Raw genomic sequence first — 22,174 nt, forward strand, 5'->3', positions numbered from 1 at the left:
TTAAAATGAACATATTCATAAAAACAGCACTGAAAATATAATGTGGAAATTGTTTCACAAAAATGTGTATATTAGGCAAAATTATGGACATAAATGAGTATGTTAGGAAAATTCACACTAAAATGCTGGTGAATTTTTGTGAGGGCTTTTTTTAAAACACTCACACACACAAAACTCAAACTGAAATGGAAGTGTGGATAACTGAAAAACATGAGAAAATAGACATAAAATGAAGTTGACGGATTCACCCATCCCTTCCTGTAATTATACCCAGAAATGCTACCCATGTTTCAGTGCTACCTGGGTTTCAGCCATATTGTCAGCAGCAGGTCACAATAACTCACAAGGGGCCAAGAAACAAAACAGCTCAGGCCTAGTGAGCACAGCAACTCCTCCCATCAGGTTTTGCCCCAGTGAGGCAGTTATGAAACTGAAGGTCCCTGCTTTTCCACAGCGCTCTAAGGCTCCTCCTCCCTCAAGTCCTTCCGACTCCAGCTCCTTGTCTGTCTCTGCCCCACCCTCTTCATACATCTGAGAGTTCTGGGAGACTGGGAGGGGAGGGGAGCTAGTCACAGCAGCAGGGGGAGACACACACCCCTGGCTTCTTCAGTAGCCTGCCTCATCTCTGCCTCTTATCCCCCCTCCTCTCCAGCCTCTGCTTCTGAACTGCTCTCTGCCACAGCCTCTTCTGCTCACTAAAGCCTGTTCACTGTTCAGCTTCTGACACCTCCAGTTTGCTCCATCTTCCCCCTCTGACCACTCATTGTCGCCCCACCACCAATCCCCTGGCTCTGAGCCTTCTGTTGGGGGTTTCTCCAGCTGGTGCCTCCCCCCCCACTCCTCTGTATCCAGCCAGTCCATGACACATATTAAGGCTTAACCGTGGAAGATTGCGAACTGTTTAGACTTTCTTGTAAACCACTTAGCTTTATTGCAAACTACTTAAAGGTTTGGCTGCAATATACATTTTGTTAACTAAAATGAATCATAAGATGTGGGACAAAAATCAAGAAGAAAGCACCCATGCAGAGCCTTCCCTTTAACAGTGATGAACACAGCCAGTCCCACACATCTGGGATTACAAGAAAACGTTTCTGTGGCAGAGGATGCGCCTTTCAGAAAACACTGAGCCTCTTCACCTCCTGCTCAAGGCTGTGCCCCTGACTAGAGGCCCAACACATTCTTGCTTTATGTTTGTGATGCAGACTGGTAGCCTCATTTGTTAGAACTGTGGTACAAAGTATTTATGAATTTGTAGAACAGCCTAGGCATGCCGCATTGAAAATATATTCCAGGCAGTGACCAAATGCACAAACAGCACAATCTGTCCGCCTACTGGTATTTACAAAGGGTGAGATAGTTTTTGTCTGTCGGCCTTTTTTACTATGGGACATTTTTGCTTCAGACAAAAAAAATGCCCTCAGATAGCTATCAGCTGAGGAAAGGGCCTGACGAGAACATTCCAGTCACAGAACAACACAGAAGTGTTGTTTGGGTTCACAAACAATGGAAAAAACCAACCCTGGTGTCTCCTGCCTCAGACAACAAGTATTGAAGGACACTCAGTTCTGTCTTCTTCCTAAGGTATTTATACAACTTCACTTCTGTAGTTTTCAAAATGCTTCAGAGGTGATTTTATCTTCACTGTGTGTTTCAGGCCAATTAGAAAACTGGAGCAGCCAGTGGCAACTTGCCATCTTTTAACCTGAAACCAGTGAGTCCTTGCCTTTTGCGTAAATAAAGAATGCCATTATGGGGGTTAAGCACAAGGTGGCACTGGACTGATTGGTATCTGGGTGGAGTTCCCTGTTGTTGTTCTTTCTTGATTAAGGGAGACAGCAAAGTGCTTGCCTAGCTTCCTGGCTGGTATGTCCTCTAAACTTTTCATGACACCCTTGAATTCCATTGGTGGCTGGTGTCCATTGGGACAAACCAGTAGTGCAGAAGGCAGGGAGGCCAACAGTAGGTGAAGCCAGACCTAATTACAAACAGAGCCAACCGTAATTGGTTGTAATTGAGAAGTGAGGCAACTGGGGGTTGGCCAAGGGCAAACTGATGTTAGTGGGGCAGTGCCCCATTTACCCTAATGGACCAGCCACCACTGTTTAAATCTCCAGTTCAAGCAGGAGAAAAGGTTGCCACAGCCTCTCACACCACATTATTTCCAGGATCCTGTAGTCTCCTTGGGACGTACAATTTGAAATGGTATCAAAATATGATAAAGTCACAGCACAGTTTGGGATTTCTCCTCTGAAAATTGCAAACCATAATGCCCAGCTGTCAGAGAGGGTATATCGTACATTTTCTTTTAATCAGTTGTTTATTGTATTAAATATCTCTGATTATGGAGAGTTATTACATGATTGAAAGTAGGCAATACAAGTGAAGGCTGAAACAACATGCTGCAGTTTAGGCTTGGTTGTTAGAGCTTGTGACTCTTAACCTCAGGGTCATGGATTCAAGCTCCATGTTGGGCAAAAGATTCTTTCATTGCAGTGGGTTGGACTAGATGATCCTTGTGGTCACTTCCAACTTTACAGTTCTATGATTCTGTTCTCTCTCCTATAGGGAGCACTCAGGGTTCTGGCCATGCATTCTTCCAAGCAATACATTCCATTTTCTCCATCCCACCCCAATTTTCGGTTTTCTTTTCTAATTAGTACTCTAAATTCCATGGCCACTGTGCTCAGTCACCACAGAGCAATGTTTTGAGTTTTTGCTCCGTTGAGTTTTGGGTTCTTTGAAAATAATAATTTGTTGTACTTCTGCAAACCTTGGGATTCACCCAGTAGCATTCACCACCTGTGTTTGCTATTATAATGAGTGATTTAACACCACAGTATAATATTGATTCATCATGGAAACATGGCAGAGTGGGGACAAATTTGATCCACTTGTGGTGAAATTACATAGGAAGCTGTCTTATTCTGAAGCATACAGTTGGTCCATCTATATTTTGAGTCTCAATGAGAGGCTGGTCAGACCCTGAGGAGGAGGAGTCTGAGGCCTTAGGTAGGGAAGACCCTGGTTATTTTCTCTTAGTTTTTAGTTTGTTTTCATACATCAGTCTTATGTAGCAGCAGAAATGGAAAGTCAATTTCTCCTGAATACTATATGCTGGAGTTAAACAAAGTAAATATACCATCTTCAAGTCATCTTTTCAGAGAGATATAGCTGGCTGCTGTCTAGAGTGAAATGCTGGACTATTTTGACCTTGGTCTGATGCAGTAAAGCAGTTTTATGTAATATTTCTACTTGATCCCTAAAAGATACTGGGCAGGAGTGGCGGTGCAGGAATCTAATATAGAACAGATGATGAATTTATTGACTATTGCAAGGATGGAAATATCAATGAAATGGAAATGTTTGGAAACGCCAAGAATGTATGGTCGGATATTTAGAATTTGGCAGGTTGCTGAATTAGTCTAAGTGACAAATATAGTAAGGGCATTGGAAGGACAAAAGCTCTGATCATTTCCCAAGGAACATACTTTATTTATCCAATTTTGGAACATTCAGGAAAACAAATTGGACCAGGAAATTTATTGTTCATCTTGTAATCTTCCTGTATGAGAAAAAAATGAAAATTAAAAGAAAAAAACCCATTTATCCTGTGAGAACCAAGCCAAAGAAGAGGTCCTACGAAAAATAGTTCTGCATATTAATGCTTAGCATCTATATTATGAAGCTGTGGGAGCTCCTGTCACCAATACAGAAAAGGGGTTTGGGTGGAAAGACCCAATATGAAGATGCAGATAAGCTAAGCTGCAAGAAAGCTCAATATGTCAGACTGTAGGATTCTTTATTATTTTTATTATTCTTATTAGTTAATTTTGTATACCACCCTTCATCTGTAAATCTCAGGGCAGTTCATAACATAAAAATTCAAGATAAAAAATGCAAAATACATAAAACAAGAACAAAAGCAAACCCATTAGATTACATGACTGTACTAACACTCCAAGCCCACCCAGAGCTGAAGGGTAATTCTAAATGCAGAGTTCCAAGTTACAGGGAGGATTCTAAGCATGCTCAGCTGAGACATTCAGAATCACCCTTCAGATCTTCCCACTCAGTTTGCAAAGGTTGGAGGTCAAGGAGGTAAGGCTGGCATGCACCAGGACACTGCAGGAGTTGGGGCTCACAGCCTACTCAGAAATTCCTTTGAAGGCCTGAATTGGGCTTTAGAGGACCCACCCGTAGGAAGCTAAGCAAGAACTATGTTGTCTGTCTTCAACAAGCACAGACTTGGAGAACTCCTGACTCTACCCAAATGCAACAAAGTCCAGTGCCATCTTGCAAGTAAACGATATTATGACCCCTTCCAGAATAAGATGTACTGTACCTTGCTGTCTGTCTGTCCTTCCTTCCCTTGGTTGGCCAACTAAAACTGCTTCTTGGTAATGTGTCTTAAGTGGTAAAAGGGGCTTCAAACCCAAGTGTGCAGAGATCCTTGAATTGTCTCAGTTTCTGTTACAGATACATGAGCACCCTGATTGGGATTTCCCACATCTCCTATTCTAAATAGCCATTCAATGCATCAGAAGCAATTTTCAATATTCAGAGAGAACCAGAAAAGGATCCAATTGGGGTGTCACAAACACTCATTTATCTGATGCAACTTGAATCTGATTTATGGTATGAGACACACTTGGGGCAGTTCAAAAATCATGACTAGCTCCCAGCTCCAAACTTTACACAATCTCCGTAGGGTGAGGTTATCAGTATTGAATCTTATAAAAGCTTTGCTTGAGATGCAAAACACACAATTAATTAGGGAATATAAATTACCATAACAAGGCCCAAGTTCCACAGGAAATAATGGTATCAAGCAGTGCAACCCTATACATATCAGAGGTAAGACCCATTGAGTTCAATGTAAGTTACTCCCAGGTCATTCTGTGTACAGTATAGGATTGCAGCCTAAACCCATTAGATATTTTCCTTTGAGAGGTGGAGGTAAGGGTTGCCATACATTTGGGAAATCCCAGGTGTGTACTCTTGGGGGGTGCAACATGCCCATCTGGGTTTTTAATTTTTTTTTAAGGAAATGTGTGGGGTTTGTTTGTTTGTCTGTCTGTCTGTCTGTTTGTTTGTTTGTTTGTTTGTTTGTTTGACGCAGGATGCTCTGCACATCCACGTGCCTCTTTCCCTGGCTCAGGTTAGCAGTGGCTCGGGCTGTCCTCTTTTTTTGCCCTTCAAGATATGGCAACCCTAGTACAGGTTGTCTTCGAAAAAGCAAAGCACCGACATGGAGAAAGAAACAGATGTCTTGCTGTCTTGTATGCAGAGCAGCTAGTTCACATTTGTCTCATTTAGTCTTGTGTGATGAAGCATTGCCTCAGAGATGAAATCAGCTCCGACCCCCGCCTTTTACTTTCCAGTAAAAGGAGGGGATTTGCCCTCCCCCTCCATAGACAGGAATGACTGATGGAGTGGGTTTAAACAGACCACAGCCTCCTCTGTACAACCCCAGACATGCCCTAGGAAAGAAGGAGACCTGTGTGTTATTCCCAAAAGAATTTCTCAAGTTCCTGCTGCTCGCAATTCCCGGCCTCTGTCCTCTTTAGAGTGCAAACATAATTATTTAAGAAAGAAAATAATGACTCTAGTTACGGTAGTTGTCGCAGTAAGGGGCATGGGTGGGGTGGGGGGATAGTATTTGGTGAGTGCCTTGACAAGCCTTTATTTTACTTTTTTTGTATACTGTAATGGCAACTGCAGTAAGGGATGACTTGCCTCGCCTGTGGGCTGGGTGAGTTCCAGCTGTTCATCCCCACTTCCTTGCCTCAGAGGACATCAGTGGGAGCTATTAATGCCTGCTAGTTGTTATCTGCCAGCAAGGGAATACCTGCCTGCATCAACAGGCTCTGTAGTCTAGTGGGGTTGCCAGCGTGGTGACCATGGATGTGAACCCAGATCTCCCCAGGCAGAGTCCAGGATGCTAACCACAAGACTACCCTTTCGGCAGCTCACTATTATATGACTATTATATGGTGATCCTAATAAATTGTGTATTCGGTTCTGTACTGTTATTCTTTGCTGTTTGAGGATATATCTAGCTGTTCTACATTTTTTATTCTCCTTAGGGGCATGCCTACACTTCAAATTCACAAGTACACTATTGCTTCACCTGCTTAAATAAAGCTATTCCTTTATTGGGTCAACTAAAATGTCACAGAACAGTGTGCAATCTTTTGAGTTCTCCATAACTCTTCATCATGCTTGACAGCTAACAAGGCTGGCAGGGGTGCAACCACAAATGAACAACCATATCCTAGGCCAACCCCAACATCTCTCGCCACCAAAGGAACACAAGCGAACAGCAGAGAACCCATACAAGCGATGCTGACAAAAAAAACCACACATATTAAGCAAAATAGAAACATCGTCACCTGACGATGTCTCAACAAATAGAACTGATTTGTAAAAATGTTATGAGAGACATTGCACATATCTTTGCAAACCAAAACCTTTAATAAATTAATAAATAATACAAGGTTTGCAGGGGGGGGGAGAGAGAGATTAGCTGGCTGTAAAGACATGAGTCTTCACCGCCAGCCTTTCTTCTGTTTTTCCCTATCCCCTTTGTTTGCTTATCATCTAGCCCAGGCATCCCCAAACTTCAGCCCTCCAGATGTTTTGGACTACAATTCCCATCTTCCCCAACCACTGGTCCTGTTAGCTAGGGACCACGGGAGTTGTAGGCCAAAACATCTGGAGGGCCGCAGTTTGGAGGTGCCTGATCTAGCCTGATGAGAAGCTCTGCAGAACTCAAAAGCTCTCACACTACTTTGCCACATTTTGATTAGCCTACCGTAAGAATGATATTGCCCTAATATGGTTTTTTTTTCTCCTTATGGGCTGGCACAGCTGCCCTTAGGTTTACATTCCCTGCTTGTTTTCTAGTAGTCAACATGCTTTCATCATGGTCTATTCTACACACAAATTCTACTCATGAAGAAATGATAGGTTTTTCTCTGCCCTCAGTACTGCCTTTAAAAAAGATTCCTGTGTTTAGACAGGTGGCAGCTGGGGATTTATTGGCCCAAGTTCACCATTGCCTGAGCAGCTCTTTGAATATATGATTTCTTTGCTGTTCTTCTACCCGTCTGGATTTGTTTTTACAATTCTCAGGGCTGAAATGCTGACAAAATGAAAAGAAAAAAACTTTTAAAAAGAAGGGGGGGAAGCTTTTATAGTGAACCTGAACTGTGTCTCGCTCTCATTTGACCATTGGGGAAAGGCGCTTGAGTCATATATAAAAGCTGGTTAAAATGACGAGAACTTGGAAAGTCGGAGGGAAAAGTTTAAAAGCTCTGTGTCTAGCCTGGACTCCACCAACCACTACAATGGCATGGTCTAACCACAGCACGTATTGTGAGCAGGGGCCTGTGGTCTGTGGTCTGTTTCTTCCAGAATGCAAGTGACTCCACATTGTTTTTCAACAGCAGTTATGGCAACACTCAGCAAAGTGCTAGGTGGGTGTTTTAAGGGATCAACCACACTCGTGGTTTACCGTGTTGACTAAATGGCCCACCATCTAGTAGGAACATTAGTAACATTTGATTTCTAAGGAGATATACCACTCAGCAACAAAGGACACCCTCATGTCCTGTCAATGGTTAGAAAGAGAAGCTAGTATGTCAGGTAAAGGTAAAGGGACCCCTGACCATTAGTTCCAGTCGTGACCGACTCTGGGGTTGCGCGCTCATCTCGCATTATTGGCCGAGGGAGCCGGCGTACAGCTTCCAGGTCATGTGGCCAGCATGACAAAGCCGCTTCTGGCAAACCAGAGCAGCACATGGAAACACCGTTTACCTTCCCGCTGTAGCGGTTCCTATTTATCTACTTGCATTTTGACGTGCTTTCGAACTGCTAGGTTGGCAGGAGCTGGGACCGAGCAACGGGAGCTCACCCCGTCACAGGGATTCGAACCGCCGACCTTCTGATCAGCAAGCCCTAGGCTCAGTGGTTTAACCACAGCGCCACCTGGGTCCCTAGTATGTCAGGTAGCAAGTTGTCAACCATCCAGGAAACTCTATATGTGTTGTGGAGAAAGGGGCAACCCGCTGCCATGAAGCAGAGTGAGGCTTGGGGTGGGCATGTAACCTACTTTAGAGAGGACAGTATTTGAAGGTGTCTTCTATTTAAAGGGCTGTTCCGTTCAAGTCTGGTTTAAAGATAAAGAACCAGAAGAAGAAAGGAGAGCAGCAGGGACATTGGAGTTGTTCATCAATGACAGTGACTGATCTCCCCGTGAGCTTCATTGGCTGAGTAGGAATTCAAAGCCTGGTCTTCCAGGTCCTAGTCGAACACTTTTAACTGTTGGACCACACTGGCTCCCCAGTTGTAGTGCTAATACACCCTATGGATGTGGGCATTGGGACTCTGCTTCTGGCAGTAAATGTCTTGAGCTGGCACTATATACATACACTGGTCATAGAAAGAAACATTGTACATTCAAGTGACAAGTCATTTTGTCAAACTGAAGTTTGGGGACATGGCTGCATTGCTTTAGTTGTACAGACAGCGGCTCATTCATCTCTGATGTGACAGCCTCACTCCTTAATCCACAAGCCCACTGCTCTCTGTCTGCGTGATCAACGCAGGCAATTTGAAAAATTAAAATGATTTCATCCTGTTTGTTTTCCTGTTTCTCTTAAGAAAGCAAATCTTAACAAAACAAATACTCTGGAGTTCACTGGTTTATTTTGTCCATGATTTCAGTACAAACATGTTTGTTCTGGTTAAACTCTTGCAATGCCCTCTCTTAATTATATTCAACACCCTCCCATGAGAATTGTGACTGAGGTTATATAAATATACCACACTTGGTTCCAGCAATTCTAGCTTTACTCTTGTGGCTGTCATATCCCCTTGCTGCGTTTATACAGCCAAACAATCACTGAGACTGAAATTCTATGCACATTTGTTTCATACATAATGACGAAGTAGAATGACTTCTTGTGGAGGCAGTTATGGGAAGACTGGAGCCAAATAGCCTCTGGTCCCAGCCAAACCAGTGAAGAAGGTCTTGCTGCCTCATCTCACTCTGTCTGAAGCTGACAGGCTGAATGGGTATATCAGATGTTGCCTGAGCATTCTGAGAACATAAGAGTATAAGCAGAGCCCTGCTGGATCAGACCATGACCAATAGTCGGGGGGGGGGGGGCACTGTAATACAGCGTCACAGATTTCCCACCACAGATATAGCTGTGGGTTGCCCCCATCCGCACTGCCTTATGAACCAACTTCCACTGGCCAGATGGTCTGATTGGGTATATGGCTGTGTTTAGTGTTCCTAATGCTGAGTGTAAAGGATGTTCGAAACAAAATTTTAAAAATCCTTCCAGTAGCACCTTAAAGGTAAAGGGACCCCTGACCATTAGGTCCAGTCGTGGCCGACTCTGGGGTTGCGGCGCTCATCTCGCGTTATTGGCCGAGGGGGCCGGCGTACAGCTTCTAGGTCATGTGGCCAGCATGACAAAGCCACTTCTGGCGAACCAGAGCAGCACACAGAAACGCCGTTTGCCTTCCTGCTGTAGCGGTACCTATTTATCTACTTGCACTTTGACGTGCTTTCGAACTGCTAGGTTGGCAGGAGCTGGGACCGAGCAACGGGAGCTCACTCCGTCGCGGGGATTCGAACTGCTGACCTTCCAATTGGCAAGCCCTAGGCTTGGTGGTTTAACCCACAGCGCCACCCACATCTAAGTAGCACCTTAGAAACCAACTAAGTTTGTCATAGGTATGAGCTTTCATGTGCATGCACACTTCTTCAGATACACTGAAACAGAAGTCACCAGACCCTTATATATAGTGAGAGGGTGGGGAGGGGTATTATTCAGAAGGGTGGTGGGAATGGGTGATTGACTGATAGGTGTGAAAACCCGTAGATGACTGTTAACGACTGTAATTGGTCTTACAGGAAAAAGCAAGGGGTGAGATGGCTAAAGTTAGCTTTATCATGTATAATGAGATAAGAATCCAATGTCTTTATTCAGACCAGGTCCATGGTTTTAAGTTTGGTGATAAGTTGCAGTTCAGCAACTTCTCTTTCCAGACTATTTCTGAAATTCTTTTGTAATAAGACCGCTACTTTGAGATCTTGTATAGAATGTCCTGGGAGATTGAATTTTTCTCCTACTGGTTTCTCTGTCTTGTGATTCCTGATGTCAGATTTATGTCCATTTATCCTTTGGCGTAGGGTTTGGCCTGTTTGTCCAATATAGAGAGCTGAAGGGCACTGTTGGCATTTGATGGCATACACAATGTTAGAAGATGAGCAATTAAATAGTCCTGAGATTGTATGTTTGATGTTGTTAGACTTCAACTCCCATCAGTCCCAGCCAGTGTAGCCAACAATCGGGAAAGATGGGAGTTGTAGTCCAACAACATCTGAAGGGCTACAGGTTTTCCACCCCAGATACAGGGCAATAATAGGCAGCTGTTTCTCATTTCATTGGTTTTCCACCCCTGAGCTAGCCAGAATTGCCTGTTCTGTGAGCAGCACCCCAAGGTATGAGGAAGAGGTTAAGGAATTCCATTTATGTGAATTATGATATGAACTGACCTAATCTGCACTGCCTAGTCTAATGGAACCTAATTGGAACCCAATTCTCATTTCAAATTCTATACCTCTCCAAATTTTGTAATAGCATCTTCAGCTCAAAGAAGTTACCAAAATGCATCAAAATGCATATGTATTCCTATGCCCTTTTAAAATGCATTGGGGGGGGGGTGTTATTGAATTGTTGTTCTTATTTTGGTTATGTTTTGTGGTTTTATAGTTTGATTTTATTTTGTGAACCGCCCTGAGACCTCTTAAGCACGTGCTTATTTTGCTTAATCCAGCCTTGCATGTAGCCACACTTTCCTAGGCTTCAGACTATCAGGGCTGAAATTGTGCCACCAGAGTCCACAAACTGTACTTACTATGTATGCTTTTATCCAGGAGGTATTCCTGGTCTCAAGGGAAATATGACATGTTAGTTGTATAAGCATCCTACTACTACCCAACATCTCTTGATGCAAAGGAAACATGCCAACACATGCACACATGTCCCCCCCCAAAACAATGTACTAAAATGTGCTTATATATAAAACTGCCACAGATGGAGATAACAACCCTCATCTATATTTAGGTCATGCCAGGTTCTTTTCCTTAGCGATAATTGATAATTGGAACAACAGCAATTTCTCCACCTGGAAAGTTCTGGTTTATCAGCTATAAATGGTAATGCATCATCACATGTTAACTGTTTAATGAGTCCATTGCACTAAGCTTTGGTATTTATCTTCGTGGCTCACTTCAAAGAAAGCTGAAGCTCAGTTGGGTAGAAAAGGGAATTTTTTCAGGTTCAGTCTTTCTCACACCTGCAAGACAAGCTGCATCTGCCAAAATTCCTTCTTAAGAGCCATTCAAAAACATTTCCAGTGTAGTCCAGTCTCATGTTGCCATGATGATTTTATTTTATTTTATTTGTGCCCTGCCCATCTGAATCACCTGGGTTCACATATGATAGTGCTGTTATTTTCCTTCCTGGGTGAGCAGCAATATTTAGGGGCAGAGGCATGTCTACCTGTGCAACTGTCTAGCAAAATGTTTTTGCATATTAATGTATTGGAATATGAGAGAGATTGGATAACTACATTTAGCATACATTGTTTGGGTAACAGCTTTATTGGGGCAGCTGATACATCCCAAAATAGTGTACAAGCAAGTTCTCTAGGACTCTTTACCAGGCTAAACAAACCAAAGCTGATTAGAGGAGGGGGAAGGTTGGCCGGTGGTGAAGTCAGAGTCTGCATTTGGGCTCACAGTCTTGAGATGGAGTTTAAGGAGGCTCTGTGAGGTGTTGTGCCTTGGTGGGAGTAACTTCTGAGTAAGCATGCATGTTGAGTATTGCATGTGGCAAGTGGTAGGGTTTTTGTGGAATAGTGATAAATATGTAGAAGGATCATTTATGAGTCACTGAATCAGTCATTCTTGCTCTTGTAATTATTTTTAGCATTAGTCTTTATGCAAGCATGGATGAATTAAGTTAACGTTACATCATCCTTATTAGAGAAAGAGAAAACGCACTATGGCTTTGTGAACTGTTCATTTGACCTACATGTAGACTAGTGCATCCTTTGCCATCCTGTTGGTGCCTTCCAGGCCTTGTGGACCACAACTCCCATCAGCCCGAACCCCAGCCCCAGCTATTCTTCCTCCCTACTATTCAGCTATTACCAGGAAAAATGGGAATGACTTGTTTCCAGTTCATTAGGTTTAGAGGATGGTTTCTAGTATGTAAAAATCCTCAGATGAAGGGCAATATATAAATTTAACTGATGCTGATGACATATAGCTCTCATTTTAAAATGTGCTCTAACAGTTTGTGGGGGGGAAGGGAAGGAAAATTTCATGTACTGTATGGGGTAAAATTGCAGAGGCTTAAAGAAGAAGAATATAATGAAAGTGTGAGCCAAGAAAAATATGTGGCAAAAGGCTTTATTTCCAAATTGTTTTCAGAAGCTGCTTCTACTGAAAAGTCCAATAAAAATCTTGTTTCCAATGAGCTCTCTTTAACTATCCATAGAAATCTGTGGTCACACACACACACACACACACACACACACACACACACACCTTTTCTTGCTAAACCTGTAGCCAGAGATATGGCTAATTGTTCTGAGCCAATATGTAAACTTCATACTGCACCCCTTCCTACTGGCAGAGTTATTTATGTCCCTAAGCCCCCTGGGATGTTTTTCCCTTAGTCCAGTTGATGTTTCATCCTTGTTGCATTTGACAGGACTGGTGATCCTCCCTCAGAAGTCAGAGTGTGTGAACATTCAATGGTATCACAGCAGCTCAGCCAGTAGACAGGTGGCAGCTAATTTAACATATATTTTAGAATTCCACAATAAATTGTGTTGGTTTTGCATTGGGAAATGTCTTCAGGCCTCTGTGCATGATGAGCTGAGTGAAATTCTAGCTGCGTGGAAAATCTGCACATGTTGGACATCGGTGCGTGGAAAGTCAGCCATATGGACATGCTCTCCGCACATGATTTTCCTTTCAACATACGTACATTGAGAAATGCTATAGGGAAGTGCTTTACTGAAAGCCCTGTTCTGCATGTAGCCACTAGTCATATTGTGGTGGGATGGGGTGACAACATCTGCGTGTGAAACACAATTGAGAGCCCTAAGAATGAAAAAGGCGTTTGTCATGTACCAACCCTGGACTGATTTCTTCCTTTGCCTTTCAGCTCACAACTCCAGCTTTCCCTGTTGTCGTCAAGCTGGGACATGCTCATGCTGGAATGGGGAAGGTAAGGAAAAGACAATATCCTCACTTTGAAAATGACATATATGTTCTGTACCCTTTGGTCGGCAAAACAACATACAATCCTTTCACTGGAACAAAGTGAATTTCCCACATCTTCCCAGCGCCACCATGACAAAGTCTCAAAAAGAGAAGTGGGGAAGGGGGAGAGAAATTATAGTAGTGTTCAAATATCTGAAGGGCTGCCACACAGAAGATGGAGCAGGCCTGTTATCTTTTGCTCCAGAAGATATGACTAGAACCAATGGATGGACATTTTGGGGAAGTAGATTTTGTCTAAATTCAGGTATTTAAGCAGAGGCTGGACAACCATTTTTGTTGTGGATTTTGCACTGAGCAGGAGGTTGCAGGGCTAAATGATGGTGGTGCAATTGGGCAAGTCCATATGTTGGACATAAACCTGAGGCCAGACTACACAAAAATGGGAGAGAAAGGCTATAGAGTGCTAGGGCAGAAGTCAGTTGGGGGAGAGAATGCACAGGGTGGGGAATCAGATTTCACCTCAGGGCCAATTTACAAAACCTGGAAAGTGAGCCGAAGTGTGATTGCATTACTGCCAAAAAAAAGGTTCTGTATTTTCAATATGAACAGGTGTTTTGCTGCAGTGCCCCAGGTCAAGCTCATGGAAATTCACCAGTAGCACGGTAGAATGTCTACCACTGAAAATACAGGACCTGGATATTAGTGAGAATTGTTATAAAATGTTAATACAATAGTATATCATGTCCCAGGATCTTTATAGGATGTATAAAATGAATAATTGAAAATAATGGTATTGCAACAAAATAATTTGGAAATTTTCACCATGTGATATCATACAGTTATGATATTGGGGGGGGGAGGACATTAAAAACATTGACTGTTCCATTTAAGATCGGGGCTTACCATTTGACAGCGAAACATAAATAGGATTGTGTATATGGAAGGCTTATGCTGAACTGGAGTGTACTGAGTGCAGAGTGGGTGCCTGCTTGAGAGTTTCTTTGGCAACTATTAGGCTTTTGTCATGCTTTTCACTGAATGAAAATTGGGTAGTCATCTTTCAAAGTGTTGTTACCTTGTACCCCAAGGGGCTTATGGGCCCTCTCTGTGTGGATATTCTTGCCTACAAAAAGTGGTAATCATCAGTAATTGACCCAACTGTTTGATCCTACTGAATGACAGCCTCCTGTTATTTGCTCTCCTCCCCCCCCCAAGGAAATATAGGCATTCATTTACTGGGATTTCACAGAGAAGGAAAGAAGTTTCCTGCCTTTTTGTTTGGGAGCCTGCCAAGGGAGAAATCCTAAAAAACCGTTTTCTTCCAAACCTGTTTGTTTTTCCCAGACTCTCTGGGATCCTTCTGCATTCAATGGATTAGCAGCTTCTTTTACTGGAAGAGGAAGCAGCGTCCCCCTCTGCCAATGGAACACTATCTGCATTTTGAGCAAAGCTAATATAAGCACCTTGGCTTCTGATCATGTATACTGTTGTCCCTAGCACTAGGACAAGTAATGTTTGTCTGGATATTATCTGCCAGTTACCCAGGAATTTAGTATCTGATATGGTTCCCCCTCCCACACTTAAATTAATTTTTATCTCCATAGCAATATCCATTCAATACCACCATCATTGCCACCTTCTTCTCTCTCTCCTTTCCCTCAAATACCATAGTGTGGACTGAAATAAACCAATTCTTTCTTCATATGCAAAATTCAGGATTACAAGAGCATATAAAGTCGTAACAGGAACTGTCTTTTTCTCCATTCATTTCTGGATGCCTGCCTTGCGTTGAGAAGCTCCTTGCAGCTCTCAGAGAGAGCTGAGCCCAATCCAGTATTATTATAATCATTTTTGATGGCCTGTTGTGATCTACATCTCCTTTCCTCGTTTTGAAAATTTCAATGAATATATATTTTTAAAAGAAACCACTTGCTAAATAAAAGAAAATAGTGCTGAAATGAAATTAGGAATGGAAAAAAAATTATCAATCACATTTTCCTATCTCAGAAATGCTCCTAGAAATTCAAATGTGTGCAAATTCTAAACTTAAATTAGTTTCAACATCCTCAGTTATAGATGCCCCAAGATTTTCTTAAGGGGGAAAGTTGTTGATAAGGTATTATCTTTGACAAGTTATTATCAGACACACTCTGTAAAATTAACTCACAAACTTCCAAATTTCTGAAATCCTTAAAACATTTAAATGCTGAAATGTTGTATACAAAATTTCATTTTACTCTGTACAAGGAAGTGTGTGTGTGTGTGTGTGTGTGTGTGAGAGAGAGAGAGAGAGAGAGAGAGAGAGAGAGAGAGAGAGAGAGAGAGAGAGAGAGAGAGATGTTGTACAATTTTGTTTATCTAATGCCAACTTTGAGCAGAGCCAGCAGATAGGAATTTGAATCTGTTTGGCCGCTGCCAACCACATTACTGCAAAGCAGAAATCAGGTGAGTTCATTATACTCTGATCTGAAAGCCAAGCTTTCCAGCTGTGCTAACCTTTGGGTAGGAAGGAATTTGGGGATCAAATCACACCCTATATTTCCTTTCATGTTGCTCTGTTGCTTTCTGTGATGTGTGGACCTTAACTGTGTCCTGTTTATGTTAAAAGGAAGCTAGTCTTGCAAACAAGATGAAATTCTATTTGTAGGCTACCTTGTGGTTGTATGACATTTCTTGGAGGGCAGCTGTATCCTTGACACATCTTTATCCCAGACTCCTTTCATCCCTATTTGTTTCTTTGTTTACATCACATAACCAAGATCCTTTAACTATAGAAGAATTGTTGTTGTTGTTTAGTCGTTTAGTCGTGTCCGACTCTTCGTGACCCCATGGACCATAGCACGCCAGGCACTCCTGTCTTCCACTGCCTCCCGCAGTTTGGTCAAACTCATGTTCGTAGCTTTGAGAACACTGTCCAACCATCTCGTCCTCTGTCGTCCTCTTCTCCTAGTGCCCTCCATCTTTCCCAACATCAGGGTCTTTTCCAAGGATTCTTCTCTTCTCATGAGGTGGCCAAAGTATTGGAGCCTCAGCTTCACGATCTGTCCTTCCACACTCAGGGCTGATTTCCTTAAGAATGGATAGGTTTGATCTTCTTGCAGTCCATGGGACTCTCAAGAGTCTCCTCCAGCACCATAATTCAAAAGCATCAATTCTTCGGCGATCAGCCTTCTTAATGGTCCAGCTCTCACTTCCATACATCACTACTGGGAAAACCATAGCTTTAACTATACGGACCTTTGTAGGCAAGGTGATGTCTCTGCTTTTTAAGATGCTGTCTAGGATTGTCATTGCTTTTCTCCCAAGAAGCAGGCGTCTTTTAATTTCGTGACTGCTGTCACCATCTGCAGTGATCAAGGAGCCCAAGAAAGTAAAATCTCTCACTGCCTCCATTTCTTCCCCTTCTATTTGCCAGGAGGTGATGGGACCAGTGGCCATGATCTTGGGTTTTTTGATGTTGAGCTTCAGACCATATTTTGAGCTCTCCTCTTTCACCCTCATTAAAAGGTTCTTTAATTCCTCCTCACTTTCTGCCATCAAGGTTGTGTCATCTGCATATCTGAGGTTGTTGATATTTCTTCCGGCAATCTTAATTCCGGCTTGGGATTCATCTAGTCCAGCCTTTCGCATGATGAATTCTGCATATAAGTTAAATAGAAGAATTAAGATAGAGGAATTAACAATTCCTAGCTCTACCCTCACTATCTTTTTATGTTTTATTGTGCATTTTAATTTCACATTTTTAAAAATGTTTCTGTTATTCGTTTATATTTTGTAAACTGCTTAGAAGCCTGTTTTGCCCTTGATAAAATAAATCATCCTCGTTACCATGTTAGAATCTGCACTCCACCCAAACATATGCACTGATAATGTTGAAATGTTGAAATGCCACCCTCTTTGACCCAGTTCATACACTGAACATGTTGAATGGGTCACCGTGTGAAACATACACATGGAGACATGTGTCTGTGGAAAGCCACTTGCACAAAGCCACTCAGCAACATGCAAAGCTAACAATTCCAAAGACATCAATGAAACTCCCTTCATTCACAGTTGTGAGTCGAGGACCCGCCACCCACATTAGAGATAAATAAGACATAAGGACTCGTGTGTTTTAGGTTAATGGGCTAAATAAGTTCACAACTTTATTGGTCACGGCATGTGAGAGATCTTGGTTTAGGCACTGGATCAAACAATCTATACATGGCTTCTTTTAAGCCACTCTATCACTTGAGGAAAAATTCTGACAAGCCTGACCTCTACAACTGAAGACTAGACCCAATAAAATGATATCCCCATGGTTCCTGTAGAGCAGAGGTGTGGAACCAAAACTGGTTGAAGGGTATACTTTGGGTCTTGGGCTTAGTAAGAAAGGCAATAGCCAGGAGACCTTACATCTTAGGACTTTGCTGGGCTATTTCTTTAGCACTGATCTGTGTGGAACAGTGAGTCAGTCAGAATGTGGATGGAAGTTGAGGGATCAAAGGCACTGAAAATCATGGCCAAATGATTATTGGCAACTGCTTCCTTCCAAAACCCAGAATAGAACTTCTGGTGGTTACCCAGTAAAATGGAGGCCTCATAGTGAGTTGTTTATCAGCCTTGTTATGGAGAAAAGCAGGGAAGACCAAGAGGGCACCGTCTCCCCCTCCCCCCAGCTTCCTCTGGGCTTTCTACAAAGCATAAAGTACTCACTGTGTGCCACTTATGTGGTAACTTGACTGCCCAGGTGACACAGGGACAAAACTCAAGTGAAAAATAGAACTTTCACCTCTCCTTGACCAGATCAAGTGTTTGAACTACAGTGAAGGAAAAGAACAGCTCCTATTTATGGGTTATGTATATTTTTTTATTACTCGTACTTTATTTTTAGGCCTCTCTAATTTGACCTGTTAAAAGATTTCCCTTCAGGTCCATACCAGGCCCAGATTATTATTTTTTAACGTTCCCAATTTAATTCATGGATCAAATGGTTTTACAGCCATGGAAACTAAAACTTTGTTGTCCAAAATGTCACAGTCAACATTGTTTTTTCTTGTGCAGGATGTGGGCATTAAAAAAAACAACAACAACCATATAAAGCCAAAAATAAACAAAGTCACTATGTCTTGTTAAAACATCAACAGCCTTTTAGAGGGGTTGGCCCGACACATCAACATGACTTTTCCAAGACTGGAAATGAAAATGAAAAGAAGAATGTTCTGAAACCAAGAGCATGGGGGGGAAACTGGTGGTTTCTTTTCGAAATGAAGGCAAAAGAGCGAAAGTTCTTCACTTGACAAGGGACAAATATTTTCTTAAAGAGAGAGGACAACAAATAACTTCGGATTTAACACACTGTGAAGTGACCCATTCATTCAGATTCTGACTCATATCAGCAGCAGCCACCCATTGCTGGAAATAGCAGAGGCATCCCAAGTAATGAACGTCTTTATGCTGCCTTTTTCTGGATACAAAAACACTGTGTCACAATGTCAATATCTGACAAGTACTAGTAATGTGGGTTGTTGAGAACACCCATTGTCACAGTGGCCTGGGTGGGCTACTTCAGAGTAACGACTCCACACTGCTCTGCATTTTATCTTTTTATTGGTGCTGCGTATTTACAGTGCTAAAGGCAATACTATTTACAGAGACACATCTTATCCGCTTGAGTCAGAACCTCCGAATGGCGTTTGGCGCGTTTTTCTCCAACATAACTTGGGGAGACCCAGCCTCTTCCCCCTACGTTTTCTGCGCAATTCCGGAGTTGGGGGGATAGGTCTGCCCCCCTTGCTTTCCCCTTCCTGTCCCACCTGGGACGATGGCTCCTCTACCCTGCCTGAGCCTCGGACACCACTTCCTGCTTCCCCACTTGCGTCGGAACTCTCCCTGCTTTCCCCTGCGCTCGGGGATGGGCTGGAACTCAGGAGGGGAGGGACTTCGCGATATCCCCTGTCCCTCACACCCATGTTTCAGATGGAGGTAGCTGAGAAGCATAATAAGCAGTGGGGTAGCTCTGACAGTCACAGAATAAGAAACTGGCAAAAGGTGGTGTAGTGGTTAGCATGTCTGGATTTGGCTAGGAAAATCTGAGTTTACATCCCTGTGAACAATGTGGCTTGACTACAGCCTAAGTATGCATGGTTACCGGGGAGTAAGCTCAGTGGTCTTACTGTTAACTGCTTAGACTTAATTTGTAAAATGCCTTGAATGTAAAGAAACATGGGAATCCGCCTTGCGTTTGTATGTATAAAATATGCAATCTTGAAATTAACTGCACACTGCAAGCACATTCTTAGAAGGATACTGTCAAACATGAAGTTCTAATTGGATGGATTCCGACTTAGTTGTGCTCAGAGTAGACCCATTGAAATCAAGATGATCTGGGTAGACAGACTCATATCTGTGTCATCATCAGAGAGATCATAATAAGAAATGGGAGGGAGGGGGTGGTTTGAACACATATGGGCACTAAATATATCCAGAAAACATCAGGATGATGGCCAAGGAAATTCTGTACCCTTAGCTGCAGATTCAAGGAGTTGAGTGAAGACAGAGAAAGGTTAGAATGCAGGATTCAACATGACTTGGAGACACTTTGGCCCATCTCCAAGTATACTTTGAAAATGTTTCAGTGATTTACTATGCTATGTTTTACTTGAAACCCCTAAAGCTCATTTCAAACATTTGTGATATATGGTTATTGGAATCTACACATCAAGCATTACAACACAAGTATTTTGTTTTAATGTGTACTATTGAGCAACAATCTAAATATAGAATGAGAGTATATATAAAAGTGATTAAGTAAATCAAAATATTACTCCTTATGAGCAGAGTTTTTTAATAAAAAAATTAGTGAATAGAAACGTACCATTTCCCCTTTGATAAATCAGTAATTGACCATGGGCATAGCTGTGCTACAAATTGGTTTAAAGTATTTTAGTAGCATATAGACTGAAGTGGGTCATGTAACAAGCACAGACCCACAAGAACTGACAATTCAACCGTGAGTCTTTGGTCTGAGCACTAGTGTATTGTAGTTTCTTTTCAGTATTCATGTCATCCTTGTGCTCAAATCAGTGAACTAAGAGTGTAATGTCCCCTTAAGCACATTGTCATAGAAGAAACCTGCTGCTGGCTTGCATTAGGATGCCTGCTAGCAAACTCCATACACATTGGCCTGGCTTGCACCCTGGAGAGGTCGCTTTGGTGCTGCTAATGCAGCAAAAACAATGTGGAAGGCAGAAGTTATTAGTTATAAGCTCAATTTGATTGGCATATGGTATGAATGCTATCACTGGCCTTTGTTGATGGGAGATAGCTGACCAGTGAGACACAATGATATCACCCACTTTAATCCGGGCAGCCCCCCCCCCAGTCAATAAAGTGCTGACCTACCACTGTTCACCTGCTTCAATGAGTGCTTAGAGTTCAGAATACCACTCAACAAGTGGACCAAACTACTGCATCAGGCAAAAAAAGGAAAGAAACAAACCCTCTTGTGCCTAGACAGCTGGAATGCCAGGACTACCTGTCCTGGCTTGTCCACCAATCTGCTTCAGGTCAACGACTCATGGAAGATAGCCATCATTGACCATGAGCTGAAAAAGCTCAACATTGACATTGCTGCTCTACGGGAGAGCAGACTCGCTTCAAATGACAGCTTCTGAGAACTACACCTTTTTCTGGCAAGAAAGGCATCCAGAAAAAAAACGCATAGGTTTTGCAGGTAGAACCACCAACTGAGGGTTCAGAACACTTGCTCACCTCCAGTTAACATCTTGAGTGTTTGCTCTCCCACTATCTCTACAGCCACAGCAGGCACTGTAACTCTCCAGTGGTTTGACTTCACCCCCCCGAAGGCACACTCTTCCACTTCTCCCAAGACAGATGGATGCCAACAGCTAGGGGGCTACATAAAACCCTAAAGCAGTTGTGTTCCCAGCATCTATACCTAGAGCCTGAATTCTGTGAGCAAGTGTCAACGGACAACATGACCCTTTTCCCGTGGTGGCTGGTGCCCAGTAAGATTGGTAGGGTGGAAAGCAGAGAGATCAACAGTAGGTTGATGCAGAACCAATGACAGGCAGAGCCAACTAATTCTATTTTATCCCCATTCTCATATCTGCTGAGTTCTATAAGGGGCGTTGTTGATACTAAGGAGGTGGAAGTTTATAGACTTTATTGCCCAAAACAGGAAATTTTCCTAAATTCCTTACAGACTTCCTGGCTCTTATCTGAATTGGGTTACTAAGCTAAGTGAAATCAAAGGTCTGGCCCAATATAGCTCTGGTTATATTTTAAAGGAGGAAGGAATCATGTCTAGTCTGAAACTAGTTTCACAATTACAGCTGTAGCAACTCCCACCCACCAAGGGCCAAATACGCGACATGAACTTCAGAAAAGTTTATTAAACACTGAATTAGCAGCACCCATATTGTCTCCTTAATTCAAACCCCTTGAGACAGAAACACACACACACAAACTCAACAAAATGTGTTCCATGGGAACAGTCTCTTGAAATTTCCATTACCTTCTGTTTGTAAAGGAGCCAAAATATACATCTGTTCTCCAGATACTTTCACTTTTCATTTATAGTACAACTTCACTCCCCAAAAAGGAGAGGTTAATGGAATTGAAGGGTGATGGAATGATGTGCAAGGAGGGCAGTGACACAGGAATTAAAGCCATAAGGGACACATGAACCAAATTTCCTGAGTCCTGAGATATGTCTGATCTTCCCCTCTCTTCTGTCTTGATGAAAAGAAGCTCAGCAAAATAATAATAATAATAATAATAATAATAATAATAATAATAATAATAATAATAATACGACACACTGCTTTTTCACCATTTACTCTTCAGTAT

The 22,174-nt window shown here is 42.5% G+C and overlaps 1 protein-coding gene across 1 annotated transcript in view; it reads left to right on the forward strand.

Moving 5' to 3' along the window:
• The window catches only part of SYN3 (synapsin III), a 176,181-nt gene that overhangs the window by 122,676 nt on the left and 31,331 nt on the right, over positions 1-22,174 (forward strand). Inside the window, exon 6 of the mRNA XM_035128441.3 lies at positions 13,263-13,325. Within this exon, the coding sequence (XP_034984332.3) occupies positions 13,263-13,325 (63 nt within the window). The remainder of the gene's footprint in view (positions 1-13,262; positions 13,326-22,174) is intronic.

Source organism: Zootoca vivipara, chromosome 9, assembly GCF_965207765.1.
Source record: "Zootoca vivipara chromosome 9, rZooViv2.hap1.1, whole genome shotgun sequence".
NCBI classification, from domain to species: Eukaryota; Metazoa; Chordata; class Lepidosauria; order Squamata; family Lacertidae; genus Zootoca; species Zootoca vivipara.